Source organism: Mus caroli, chromosome 17 (assembly GCF_900094665.2).
Source record: "Mus caroli chromosome 17, CAROLI_EIJ_v1.1, whole genome shotgun sequence".
NCBI classification, from domain to species: Eukaryota; Metazoa; Chordata; class Mammalia; order Rodentia; family Muridae; genus Mus; species Mus caroli.
Genome location: NC_034586.1, coordinates 27,895,391 through 27,909,545, shown reverse-complemented (window position 1 = coordinate 27,909,545; position 14,155 = coordinate 27,895,391). Strand labels below are relative to the sequence as shown.

The 14,155-nt window shown below is 47.9% G+C and overlaps 2 protein-coding genes across 3 annotated transcripts in view; one reads left to right on the top strand and one right to left on the bottom strand.

The window, feature by feature from the left end:
• Rrp1b (ribosomal RNA processing 1B) overlaps positions 1-2,693 on the bottom strand; it is a 24,692-nt gene extending 21,999 nt beyond the window's left edge. Inside the window, exon 1 of the mRNA XM_021149391.2 lies at positions 2,515-2,693. Within this exon, the coding sequence (XP_021005050.1) occupies positions 2,515-2,644 (130 nt within the window). The 5' untranslated portion in view covers positions 2,645-2,693. The remainder of the gene's footprint in view (positions 1-2,514) is intronic.
• An 84-nt stretch (positions 2,694-2,777) lies between these two features.
• Positions 2,778-14,155, top strand: part of Hsf2bp (heat shock transcription factor 2 binding protein) — an 81,677-nt gene continuing 70,299 nt past the window's right edge. Inside the window, exons 1-3 of one of the 2 annotated variants that reach the window (XM_021149248.2) lie at positions 2,778-2,867; positions 4,390-4,647; positions 5,621-5,771. In XM_021149248.2, the coding sequence (XP_021004907.1) occupies positions 4,600-4,647; positions 5,621-5,771 (199 nt within the window). In that variant the 5' untranslated portion in view covers positions 2,778-2,867; positions 4,390-4,599. Of the gene's footprint in view, positions 2,868-3,124; positions 3,183-4,389; positions 4,648-5,620; positions 5,772-14,155 lie in introns of those variants that run through there. The other variant, XM_021149249.2, reaches the window with a different exon arrangement.

Sequence of the window (14,155 nt, the reverse complement as noted above, 5' to 3'; positions counted from 1 at the left end):
GTCAGATACCTAGGAACTGGAGTTATAGATGGTTATGAGCCACCACACAGGTTCAAGAGCAAATGTTCTAACCTGCTGAGCCATCTCTCCAGTCCCTCTACAGTTATTTTATTTTTTGAAGGCCTACGATATTCCACAAAGTGTCCATGATGATGAATGGGGGACCAAGATAAATCATCAGCAAGGACCCTGGGATACTGACATGAGCCAATGGCTTCAGGTCCTTGTGCCCTGGGCCTGTTCCAGGGAGTCAGAAGCATGATCTCTGGCTGCCTCCGGGCCAGGTGGACTGTACCTGTTTGCTTTTGTCTCCTGAAGGCTCTCCTAAGGCTCCACGCTTTTACCCATGGCTAAAGAGACAAACGGAGGCCTTAAAGAGAAAGGATTCAAACCATAGAGTTCAGAAACAAAGTTATCTGTACATAGCTGGGGACAAGGTCATTCATTGTCAGTATAGGTAGTAGAGACCAGCCCTGGCTCCAGGAAATCCTGTCTCCAAACAAATAGCCCGTCCTCCCCCCATGTATCTAAGCACTATAAAAGGGACACATAGTTTATAATTCAAGAGGTACCAGGGAGATAGTAAAGGAGGATTTCTCTCAGAAGTGATTCTTTGTAGAAGAAGCCTGAATGCAAGGGGGAGGAGGTGAGAAAAGTGTGCCTGCTGTGCTGGGCCTAAGAGTTTAACTGACTACTGAGGAATCAGAAGAGCAGGTGAGGACACCACAGTATCTGACAGGACTGTGGCCTTCAGGGGAAGCAGCAGTAAGATGAGATTTGCTTTAGGAAAATGACCTGGGCCATTTGTGGAGGGCAGTTTAAAGAGGCACAATGGAAGCCCTGGATGAAAGCCTTTAACCCCAGAACTCAGGAGATAGAGGGAGGTGAATCTCTGAAGAGTGTGAGACTAGCTTGAGAACAGCCAGGGCTTTAACACAGAGAAATCCTGTATCAAAAAACCAAAAACAAACAAACAAACCAGGCAGTGGTGGCTCACAACTTTAATCCTAGCACTTCACAGGCTAACTCTCTGAGTTCGAGGTCAGCCTGGTCTACAGAGTGAGTTCTTGGACAGCCAGGGCTACACAGAAAGACCCTGTCTGAGAGGTGGGGGTAGGGACCAAAACAAACAAAAGGCACAAGGGAGTTAAGGGAATGGATGGGCCAGAAATCTAGGTAAAATAAAGGAACCTCTGGTTAAGACAGAGTAATTCAAGTTGTTGAGAAGGCAGGACAGAGGGACAATGTGTGCGTGTGATGAAGAGTCAGGGCAATGTGGTGAGAAAAATGGAAGAAGCAGCAGGAGAGAACAGGTGTTTGGAGGGGAGAGTGGAGTAAACTGAGTTTCTGGGGCAATCCTTAACAGAAATGTTATGGGGGAGAGGGGATCCGGGTGGGAAGCACAGTTGCCAAGGTGGCTCAGCAGGCAACAAATAGCTTGCTTGGTCAGCCCTACTGCCTGAGTTTTACTTCTGGATTCCACGGTGGAAACAGGTAACTTTTGGAACTCAACCTCTTCGAGTGCCTATAAGCACACACATACATAAACACACACACACTAATAGTTAAGAAAAAAACTAGTCTTTACGCCTTTATCAGACTTCTCTTCCTTTCTGGGAGACAAGGTCTTGTTTGCTCTGTGGCCCTGGCTGTCCTCAGCCTTCCAATGCTGGAATGAATGGTATGTGCTCTCACCTGTGGCAGATTTCAATCAAAAACCATTTAAAAAAAATTTAATTGAGGTCTATGAGATTTGCTTGCTTCTATGTATGCACACCACGTGCATGCTGGTGGTTAGCAGAGGTGAGAGGAGGTGACTCCTTTCCAGGAAAGGGTTGAGCTGCCACGTGGGTACTGAGACTTGAACCGCTGAGCAATCTCTCCGCCCCTCCCCGCGCCCCCCCAGACTTCAAATTTAAGTAGATATAGCAACATGTAGTTCAAACTTCGGCCAACTGGCTGCAACCTAAAACCACAGAACCTATTCTGGATCACTTAAATAAATCCCTGCAATGCATTTCACGGCAGCTAAAACACAAACGAGAAAGCCAGTGATGTGGCTACACTGCCCCCAGGTTCAATTTTATTTCAACATGCCTTGCGCGCCAACTTAGATTTCTCTGGCTTAGGGCACACTTAGCTCTTTCTTGCGTCTGCCTGGCCAACTTCCTCTTTGTCAAAATCTCAACAGAGCACAGGAGGCTCCTTTAGAGGGACTTTCTCCTGCACTTTTCCGCACTACCGGTATACATTCCCGCATTCACCCATACTCCACTCCATCGCCACGAGGTCCTGCCACCACATTGCCAGAGTTCCTCTCAGGGCAACTAACGCACGCCAGCGCCTACAGGCACTATCCAAGGAAGGCAAAGAGAAACACAAACGAGCCTCGGTGAACTGGGCCAGTGGTGAGCTGGGACTCAAGGCCAGGAGTTCCGCCGCACAGCCCGTAGCAGCCGCAGCCGCACCCCCGCCAACTGGCGCGACCCTCGCCGCACGAACCCAGGCCCGCACCTGTGTCGCTCTGCGTCCTGGCGCTGAGATACTGCCGCAGCTTCCTCACTGCGCGGTCGCGGACGCCCTTCTCACTGGAGGCCAGCCGCTGGGCGAACAGGAACTCGGAAGATTGCATGGCGAGAGCCATCGCACTCGCTTCAGCATCCCCAGGCTGCGCGCGTGCCGCTCGCCGCCGAGCGATCCGGACTGCGTCTGCGTATGGGCTGCGGCGCGCGGGTGATGGCGTCACCGGTGCGCCGCTCGCCGCGCGCCCAGGGAGCCCTCGTGGCCCCTGTGCGGGTAGACGCTGTAGCAGCGCTGCTTGAAGTGCGTCCTGAGAGTGGTCCAGGTTCAGGACGGTTGACAGAGCGGTTAGTTGGGGGTCAGGTCTCCTCCAACAGAACGCCTACGGCTGGTTTGATGCAGTTTTAGAGTCTAAGCAAAGCTAACAAAGGTCTATCGGGGAAGCGGCGATCCTGCCACCTCCATTCACTCCGCGGGCTTCCCTGGACAGACTTGAGACCCAGGAGGAAGGCCGTCATCCGGCAGCCCGAGGCTGACGACAGCACAGGGGCAGCCCCCACAACCACCCCCCGCCCCGTTTCCGCCAGGATAGTGCCTTGAGTCTTGATGTAGCATTATAGAGGGGATGGCCAACCTCCCAATGTCCTGGGACAAGTGCAGAGGTAGAGAGGAGACCCTTGCAGCTTTTTAGGACAGGTGTGGGATTTTGGAGAGGAGAGAGAACAACCCATCCCTGCAGCATCAGGGGCACTTACAGAGGTGTGGTGTGGTGAGCAATCCGTTTCTGCAGGGTCCTAGGATAGATCTAGGGGTGTGTAGTGGCATGACAGCAAGCCTTCCGCCGCATCTTGAGACAGGTGCAGGCTTGTTGAATGGGGAATCAGCAAATCCACACACAGGACGTCTGGGTCAGATGCAGGGATGTCTATTGTAGAGGGAATATTTGAGGATCTAACTTGGCTCTGTAAGTCCTGTATTCAAAACACACAGTTCGGCCGGGCGTGGTGGCGCACGCCTTTAATCCCAGCACTCGGGAGGCAGAGGCAGGCAGATTTCTGAGTTCGAGGCCAGCCTGGTCTACAAAGTGAGTGCCAGGACAGCCAGGGCTACACAGAGAAACCCTGTCTCGAAAACAAACAAACAAAACACACAGTTCTGAGCAGTGGGTAGTGAGATTTTCAAACACCAGGACCAAAAAGCAAGCTGGGGAGGAAAAGGTTCCCCCCGTCCCCCCCCCCCAGACAGGGTTTCTCTGTGTAGCCCTGGCTGTCCTGGAACTCACTTTGTAGACCAGGCTGGCCTCGAACTCAGAAATCCGAACCCAGGACCACCAGTCCAGGGATGGCACCGCCCATAACAGGCGGGGTCCTCCCCATCAGTCACTAAGACAATGCCTTACAGGCCTGCCTACAATCTGATTTTATAGAGACATTTTCTTTACTGAGGTTCCCTCCTCCCATGACTTTAGCTTGTGTCAAGTTGACATAAACCAGCACAAGCGGGAACATACTAAACCAACATAAAAGAAGGCTTTTAACAATTGTGCTAACTTTAGGGACATCTAAAACTCTACGTCATCAAGCATGAGAATTATTAGATTAGTATATTCTTCCAAGCTCTGGTTATTTAATTTTGATTTTTTTTTCTTTTACCCCCATGTAGCCCAGGCTAGATTTTCCCATGCTATGTAGCAAATTTGTCTTGAACTCCAGCTTCCACCACCCAAGTGCTGGCACAGAAGCACTTGGGGCCAAGGGATGACGAGGTTTTCCCTGCGCGGTTTCTCACAGTGTGTAGGTTTGGTTGTAGCATCTTCTCCCTAAACAGGGAAGGACGAATTCTGCTTGACTCTCAGGCCTCATTTTGCAGGTAACAAGTCTGAAATGCAACTGAAGTAGGAGAGCTACAGTAGAATCCGGGTCCATCTCATCCCTGTACCCAGAAAACGAGAGTGAAGAGCAAATCGTCGAGATTTGAACCTTGTGGCTTTCCGTATCGTGGGGCATCTTAAGATTCCCGCGTTTTTGTGTGTGCGTGTTAGAGAGCTCTGCGCAGGCGCACGAGGCTGAGGCAGCGGCTATGGACGCGACCATGGGCGACGGGTCCGGTACTGAGGAGGCCTGCCGGGTCAGTGGGTGCCCTACATATGGGAGCTGCTGCTGATTACTCCCCTCAGGGCGGGTCCAGTGCCTGAGGAGATGTCCCTGTAGCCCTGAGGGGACCTGGCCAGGAGCCGCGCGAGGGTGGGCCAGGGCCGGAGACACGAGGCGCAGTTCCAAATCATCTGTGGATGCCTTCAGGTTAAAAAGTGGTAGCAGGCCTCAGGCCGTGAGGCTCCGGGGAGCCGGAGCTGAGAACTCACTTATCTGGGTTCTGCCCCTGATGTCCCTTCATGAGAGGGCCTGGTTAATGCCTACTTCCTGTAGGATGCCATTGTATGATGGTGTGAATGTTAGGGGTTAGCAAAAGCCAAATGCGGCCGCAGGGATCCCACCCGAGCAGTTCAGCCTAGGGCGCATTAACTTACAGGCGTTTTCTTTGGCTTTTAGGAATATGAGTTCGGTTTTTCCCCTTTCGTATTTCCATTCCCTCTTCCACCATATTTGTTCTTACTGAATCAGTCTTGATATGTTGCTCAGGCTGGCCTCCAACGCTTGGGCAAAGCCATATTTCACCCTCAGTCTCTTGAGAAGCTAGGGTTGTGGGTGTGAATCATCACCCTTGTCCCTGTCATCAAGGCCCTCTGTATATAAAGCCCATGTATACACACACACACACACATCTATTTCCATATATGTGTAACAGGAGGGACATTAGGTGCCAAGAGTGGTGGAAGAGACTGTAACCCAGCACTAGGGAGGCAGAGGCTGGCACACTGCTTAGTCTACATAGTTCCAGAACAGCCAAGGCTACACAGTGAGATCCTCTCAAAAACCGAACAAAACCTTTTAACACACACACAGGTACGTATGTAAACACATTTGTGAGGCAATTATGAATGTAAGAGGCATGAAAGAAAAGGGAGCAGGTCGATTTGGGGTGCTAGTTCTAGTCATCTGAAGAGAAATACCACAATGCTAAGATCTACTTGTTCTTTTAGATCATGGAATCTAAAGAAGAATTTGTTAAAGTCAGAAAGAAGGACCTGGAACGGCTGACGACGGAAGTGATGCAAATACGGGACTTCTTACCCAGAATACTAAATGGGGAGTTACTGGAAAGTTTCCAGAAATTAAAGATGGTGGAAAAAAGTGAGTCTTACCTCATGCATGCTGCTTGTCTTTGGGTGGGCAGGGAGTTGAGCGAAGTGCAGGATTGCTAGGACTTGTCTATCCAGATGTCTGACGTTTGAGCAACATATCAGATACTAGTCTGGAACCCTGTTAAATTTTTTGGGAGGTATTTGGAGCTTTTGTCAGCACTTTACCAATCGGGACTGGATTGCAATGACATCAGCTTTTGGTGGGTAAGGCTAATTTCTCAAGTTACATCTGACTGCCAGCTCTCATAGTGTGGCTTCATAGTGTACACCTTAAAAACCCAAGTAATGGTTAGAGCTGTAAGTCCAAATAAGGAAGTATCTTTTTTTCTCCCATTTATTTATTTATTTATTTATTTATCCACTTTACATCCTGATTGCAGCCCCTCCCCCATACCAGTGTGGTGTGTCATGTCATCCTGAAAGTATTGTCTTCTACCCCTCTCCCCTCCCCCACCAAGAGAGTATCTTGATTCAAGAATGTAGGTTTCTGAGCCAGACTTGATGGTGCATGCCTGTAATCCAGTCCTTAAGTGGTGGAGGTATAAGGATCAGGAGTTGAGGATCATTCACACCTACATACTGAGTTCAAGCCTAGCCTGAGATTCGAGAAACAAGCAGTATGGTGATCTACTTGGAAGCAGGCTGTGGGGTATTGTGGGGGTTGGGGGCCAGATTGCCTAAATAGCGAGCTAGAAGGGATCAGAATATGGGTTTCTAGTTTGTGCATATGGACTTGGCCAGTTAGCCAGCCCTATACAGTTAGAAGGGTGAAGCAGTTAGAAGTTTGTGAAGTTCACAACTGTCTGGAACTCCAGTTCCAGGGGATCTATTATCCTCACACAGACATGCATGCAGGCAAAATGCCAATGCATGTGAATTTAGGAATAAAAAATAAAGGATTGCCAGGCGTGGTGGCGCACACCTTTAATCCCAGCACTTGGGAGGCAGAGGCAGGTGGATTTCTGAGTTCAAGGCCAGCCTCGTCTACAGAGTGATTTCCAGGACAGCCAGGGCTACACAGAGTAACCCTGTCTCGAAAAACAAGCAAACAAACAAAAATAAAGGGTGAACGATTATGGTTACACGGAACCCTGCCCCCATTCTTTCAGGAGTCTTCTTATTAATTTCTGTTAACTTCTGCCTTGTACTGTGCTCTGGGAGGTCAACCCCCTACAGACTGGAGTTGGCAGGGCTGACCAAAGAAGGCCTCTCTGAGCAAAGAGAGAGGGAGTAGGTGGGAGGGCCGCCAGCCTGCCCTCTGCCCCACTTGTTAGTCCAGGGGCTGGGTTGCATTCTTCCACAACAAGTGCCCCTCCCAGTGGCTTCTTCCATAGTCTACCTCCTACTGGGCTCCAATAACTCAGTGCTCTCCCAGAGAGGGAACAACAGAGCTGTCACCATTCCCTGGCTGTGTCACCATTCTTTGTGGGGGCCTTACTCCTCCTGTCGCCGGCTATTGACTTCTTAACTGCCTCATTCTAATCTCATGCTCAACTGGCAAATTTTGAGAGCAATTAGTGTCTGTGCATTTATTTCCAGAAAAGGAAAATGCTGCCTGGTAACAGAGTGCATTAGCCTGCTGGTTGATTGTTTCACTGTAAAGCCATGAACCAGTGGTCGGCAAAATAGATCAGGCTCTCATTCGTTAGGGATTAGACGCCAGTGTCCTTCCCAAGGCAGTCTGGGGGCCACACATGAACCTGGTAACTTGGTAAAGTCAGGCTACAGGAGCTATCTACTTGAGGTTTGTGGCCTTCCTGGGACCTGTGTCCCTTCCCCATTTGTCTCTGTGATGTCCTCTTGGCCTCCTTTGCCTATTCACCTTTCTCGAGACCAGAGGTTCTCATCCTTCCTAACACTGTGACCCTTTAACATAGTTCCTCATGTTGTTGTGAACCTCCAAACTTAAAATTACTTCATAACTATGATCTTGCTGCTGTTATGAATCGTAATGTAAGTATCTTTGTTTTCTGATCCTCTTAGGTGACCTCTGTGAAAGGGTCTTTCGACACCACCCCCCTCGACCCCTAGAGATTGCGAGTCACAGGTTGAAAACTGCTGTTCAACAGTCTTTAGACAGTGCAGGTGCTTAAGGCCCAGCCTAGTCCTATTTCATCGTAGCCTCCCCAAGGCAGTCTCAGGCACACATAAAGCTTTAGTCATTTTCTTGATGCTAGTGACTGCTGAATGCATTTGTGATCTCCAACATCTGCCTGACCCTGACTCTGACTTAGCATTTTTTCCCATTGCTTGCTTGATTATTCAGACTCTAAATGTCGATCCTAAGTTAATCAGGGACCAGATCTGTATCTGACTAGATCAGGTTTATGACTCATTGATGTATGCATGACCATATACCAGAGGAATAGGAGGTACCTCACTGGGCCTTGGGTGGAGGCATGGACTTAGGTGGTGTGGGAATGAAACAGTGTTTATATTGGAGATGGCTTCATTATATATCCTGGGATAACCTTGAATTCTCTGTGCAGCCCAGGCTGGCCTCAAACCGTGGATAGGAATGGTTCAGCCCCCTAAGTCCTTGAGCTATGCTTTGAAAGCTCATAGCAAGGTGGAGCTTTGTGTAAAGAGGCAACTAGAGGCTGAGTATGAAGTGGACCCAGGTCTCGTTTGCTTGTAAACAGTGAAAGTTCACATAAATGTAGAATACTGTTTAGACATACCTTGCCTGTACCTCTGAGGCTAGAGGGAAGTCAGGCTGTATTTGTGTGTCACCGTAACTCTTCAGGCCAGATCAGGCTTTTCCTTCTGAAAGCGGGGGAGCTTTCAAAATGAATTTGATGAATAAGAAGTGAGTGGTCACTCCAAGAAAGCAGCATTGTGACATGTTCCAGTTAATGGGAGATATAACGTTTTCTGTTTACTTGGCAGCTGGCTGTATCTGCCTGCTATTGTAGCCTGACAAATGGCAGGGCATATTTCCACTTAGCTAGCTAGCTAGCAAGATCATTTTTACTTTCTTTTGCCTGACTTATACTGATTCCCTTGTGTTTCTTCTTACTGGCCTGCCCTGGTCTTCTCAGAGAACAGTCCTGGACCACACACCTTGGAGCTGTACCTCCAAGGTGTTTCTCTGTGTAGCCCTGGCTGTCCTGGAACTCACTCTGTAGAGCAGGCTGGCCTCGAACTCAGAAATCCGCCTGCCTCTGCCTCCCAAGTGCTGGGATTAAAGGCGTGTGCCACCACTGCCCGGCTTTTTTAAAGGGTTGTTTGTTTGTTTATTTATTATATAAGTACACTGTAGCTGTTTTCAGACACCCCAGAAGAGGGCATCAGATCTTATTACAGATGGTTGTGAGCCACCATGTGAATGCTGGGATTTGAACTCAGGACCTTTGGAAGAGCAGTCAGTGCTCTTAACCGCTGAGCCATCTCTCCAGCCCCCAGCCTGGTCATTTTTGTTTGATTCTATCATTCTACTACTGGAATGAAGCCATTTCAATAGCTGCTCCTTGTTCGTAGGATAAAATCCCGTAGCAAACTGGTGCTAGGCCAAGACCTAACTAGACCTTACTGTGACGGCAGAGCTTTTCTGACAGGTAAGCCTTGCCCAGAGTAGCTCTGACTACCCAGACATGAGCTCTACATTAGGCATTAGGCATTAGGCATACCTCATTTCTTCCTGTGAGGTCACGGTAAACTTTCAACTTAGGCTTACCCTGACGACCCCCACTTTTCTGGCCAAGGCAAGGTTGAAGAGATGGCCTTCTACAGCACCCTTTATCTAGCTTTTGCTTGTGAATTCTCTTTCTTTTTTTGTGACAGGGTCTAACTTGGTAACCCCGCTGTCCTGGCATTCTCTATGTAGATCAGGCTGGCCTTTCACTCACAGAGATCTCGCAAGTGCCTGAGCAGATAAAACAGGTACCAGATAGCATGCGAAACGATTCTGAGCTAGCAGGAGACCTGCCTGTGAGAAGCTGGGTAGGCAAGCAGTGTCTTGTCTAAGCATCTTTAAAGAACCAACACTGAAACAAAGGCACACTTTCTGTTTTGTAAAATATGATTTTATATGTCTGAGTGTGTATGCATGTGTGTGTGTGCCTCGTTGTGTGCCATAGCTGAGGGAATTAGAAGAGGGTGTTGGATCCTCTGTTACTGGAGTTACAGTTGTTACAGGTGCTGGGAATTGAACCCCAGGTTCTCCAAAAGAGCTACTCCGTATCGCCCGCAAAACACCATTTAAGAAGGAAAAGGAAAGATGTGTGACAGTCACAAATGGAGTAAAGATTGTTGTTTGGATCTGTCAGAAGGTTTTCCTGCTTGTGAAGGACTCTCAGATAGCAGAGGCAGAAGAGTGAAGGTGGGATGTTCGTGAAGGGTGGGAGGGGTTTCGCTGAGGTCAGAGGCCTTGGAACCTCCAAATGGACAGATACGAAAATACTGATGAAGTGGTGTGTTTTGGAGGATGGCTTAAATCTGAGCATCAGATGACTTAGAAGGGTTGGTGAGCCTCAGGGTGAGTCCTAGGCTCCATTGGACTCTGACTGGATGGGTGGGATCATGAGAAAACAAGATAGGTTCTGGAAATGAAGGGAAGGCACAGCCTTGTAGGTCAGGATCAGGCATGATGGGGATACGGAAGGGCAGGACATCTGTGTCCTACATGCTGATCAGCGTTTCGTTGTGTTTTCTGGAATGATAAAGCACTCATCTGAGAACAGTAGAACACTTGCCTGGTTATATACTGGGCCCCCAAGTAAGATCCCTAGGACTCTGTTACTTCTCCCCCAAGTCTCCAAGGATGTGGCGAGTTTGAGATAACTTAATCATTCTAAATGGTTTGTATGGTGCCTGTATTGTAGGAATCTTGGGGGAAGTGTTTTCCAGCTGGGAAGCTCCTTGAGCTCCTGGTGTACTGGAGAGAGCATCCTGACAGATTCACAGCCTAGCAGCTTCCGTTGTGACTCAGACACTATCACACGGTGAGCTTAGGATAGCCTTGACTTGAGGTTTACCGAGTTGGAAAGTACTCCTGTGAAAACATTATCAGTACTCTTCAGCATGGAGCACTGGAAGAACGGACTGGTAGAGGAGTCCTGCACTGTTGTTGATTGTGTTGAGGTCTCAGTTGAGACTGAGACGGAGTGAGAGCACTGTGGGGCTTTCAGTTATCATCTAAGACCATTCAGCTAATAGGACAGAGTCCGTGACTGAGTTCTTCTATAATTTTCTATAATCACAGTGAGGATGGTAAAGGGTTAGCTGAGTCCTGGCCAGCTTCAGGAGCAGAGCCTTCAGAGGTTAAGGAGTTTGTTTGGCAGTTCTAGCAGGGAGCACAGCTATTTATATGTCCTTGGCTGAGGAATGGTCTTCCTCAATCAGGGAAGGCTGTCCTCTTCAACTGGATATTTAGTTTAGGAAGGGATGTGCATGGGATGGTGAGGAAGGACATGCCTGTCTAACCATCCAGGTAACCCTGTGGAGGGTGGGGTGAAGTGCCAAATCCATATTGTCCTTACATCCAAGAGTCCTGTGCCTTCAAATGGGACAGGATGGTTGGGATTTTTAGATACCACTAGAATGGCTTGTGAGCTTTGAGGATCTCAGTCCATGAGAGCCCTCTACTGGTTATTTGAAAGAATCTACGAGTACACCAGGTGGTTGTAATCTTGGGGAGTAGGGAGAAAGAAAAGAAAAACAAAGACAGTATAAGGGGAGGTAATGTCACAGATGTCTCCCAACCATAAAAGGGCAGCAGAATCCTAAGGGGGTTGGCTGGGGGAAGCCTAGGCAGCTTTATGAAGGAGTAGACTTAGGGGGCAGTTAAAAGGCATCCTAGAAGTAGTTTATTCAAGAGAGAGGGGACAGCATTTGGTATAGTAGGCCAATGGATTTCAGTTCCGCATGTTGGAAAGTGCAGGTTGTCCAGTGTACAGTCCACTTACTGTGGAAATGAATTGGCTAGACTAAAGCAGTGTTCAACAGGTAAACGTACGTGGACGTCTTCTGTGGATCACTGGGTTAGTCTGTACACCTGAGATACTTAACAGCTCCTCTGGAACAGTGGCCCAGAGCTGGGTCTTTAGTTCAGGAGCCCTTGAGCTACTGCAATGGCTTATTCCTGGGAAACGTGTAGGATGCAGAATCATTGTGGAGGTGTCTGTTTGCTGTGGAAAACCATGTGAGTGGGAACGCCTGACAAAGGGCTGACAGTCTGATGAAACCCTGGCAAGTTGCAGAAGTATCTGTCAAGCATTTCCCTGAAAAGATAGCTTCAAGTATAGTCCCCAGGTCCTTAGAATGTCATAGGGGAACAGTGAGGCCTGTTGGGCTCTAGTCCATTTTGTCAGGAGAGTTTTAACCATGGTCACAGTGAGGTCTGTGTGAATATATAAGGAGGCCAGAAAGGGAAGATAGTGAAGAACAGGCCATGTGCAGGTGGAGGTAGGGTCTGCCAAAGTGTACTTAATCCAGGGAATGTTGGGCAGAAAGAGGCAAGGAACAAGTCTACCTGTCAAGCTCTCACAGTGAGTTTGGCCCTGATAGCACCTGGACTGGGGTTTGAAAGTCCGAAGACCATGGGACTACATTCCATGTGCTTGGCAGGGAATATGCCACCCAAGTCTCAGCTCAGAGTGAGATGGAGCTTGTCAGTATTGCACTCCTTTCTCTGAAGCTCCCACAGTGCTGGGGAGGAAAAAGCTAGTGGTTATTTAAAAGTGTTTGTGTTTTCAGACAGCTGTTGTGGTAAAAAGTATTTCACATTAATGGAAAACAGCTGATGACGTGTTATAGACATGCCAGGTAACAGGGGAAGAGAAACCAGATCCCAGTGTGATCTGAACGTTTTTGATCTGTGTTCAAAAACAAAACAAAACAAAACAAAACAAAAAAAACCCCAGCTACCAATACCACCAAAACAATTCAAACTCAAACCTATTGGGCTATGTGTGGCTTACACCTATAATCCCAGGCTGGGGCAGCTGGATTCTGGAAAATACAGTGAGACTCTGATCTAAACCCCCAAACAAAGCCTGAGCTGTATAAAGTATTGCTGTTGAAATAGTCTGTGGCGTACATGGCTTCCCTCTATCCCTAGTCTGTCTAATGTGCCAGCCTCTATGCAGTTGTGTTGCTAGAGACTCTCCTGTTCTGAGTGCCAAAAGCAGTGGAAGCAGCTAGGCTGGGTGACAGATACCCTGTTTTCATACACAGTTTGTGTAAGATGTTTCCGTTCTGTGTATCAATCATTGCATTGTCTATATTATTTATGTTTGTAGATTTAAAACATTTACAAAGGCAATGTATTTTTTATGTATTGTTTTTATGACTGTTTTAGAGATGCTATGTAGATCAGGTTGGCCTGAAACTCATATAGAGATCTGCCTTCTGCCTCCTAAGTGCTGGGATTAAAGACGTGCACTACCACTCCTGGCCAAAGGCAGTATATTCCCCCTGCCCCCAGTCCCCAACCCCCAGACAGGGTTTCTTTGTATAGTCCCGGCTGTCCTGGAACTCCATCTGTAGACCAGGCTAGCCTTGAACTCAGAGTTCAGCCTGCCTTTGCCTCTTGAGTGCTGGGATTAAAAGGATGCACCACCACCTACCTGACTTAAAAGCAGTACATTCTTAAGGAAGATCTTTTGTTTTAACTAAAGTTGTATTTTTCTGTCCAAGTAGAAGATGAAGAATGTATAAAGAAGTGATACTCATGTGAAAATATTCAGGTAGTGTCTACAACATTCCAAACATTTTCCTAAGCCCTTGGGGTGCAGCATAAAACAACATGATAGTCTCATGTCCTGGTGGTGGTGGTAGGTTGCAAGCAATGGTTCCATCAGGCCACTAGGCGGTGGTCTGACACAGCTGATACAACTGGTGTAGGGATGGACATAGTCTCTTGAGCAGTATGGCCAGGACTTTTCTGGGGTTCCATATTGTGACAATGGCCTTGTTGAGCCTGTTGCTTCGGTGTGAAAACCTGTGCATGTTCACATAAAGCTACACAGAGAGGAATTTACTATAACAAAAGTGTTGGATGGTTAAAATTGGTCTCTGTATATTTTTACATGCAGGATTCGCAGAGATTTAACTGCTCCCCTCCTTTCGGCTGTGTTCGAGTAGCAAAGTTTAATAATAGAAGCAGACTTTAAGAGCTAGTTGCAAAGATCAAATATCGAAACTGCTGCTACTTTTACTATTTAGTTTCTGTCTGGTTATGTGGAATGCATTTCAAAGTTCACCTGTGCTTATAATGTATATGTGTATTAACATTCAACACGGTTACATGTCTTCAACAGTGTTATTTTAGTCCATTGCTCATTGGTTTCATAGGTGTTCAGGATTAGTGGGACGAAGGAGAGTTCATATGGTAGGACATACCTGAAAAGCCAGGGAAGAAAGCTCTGACGT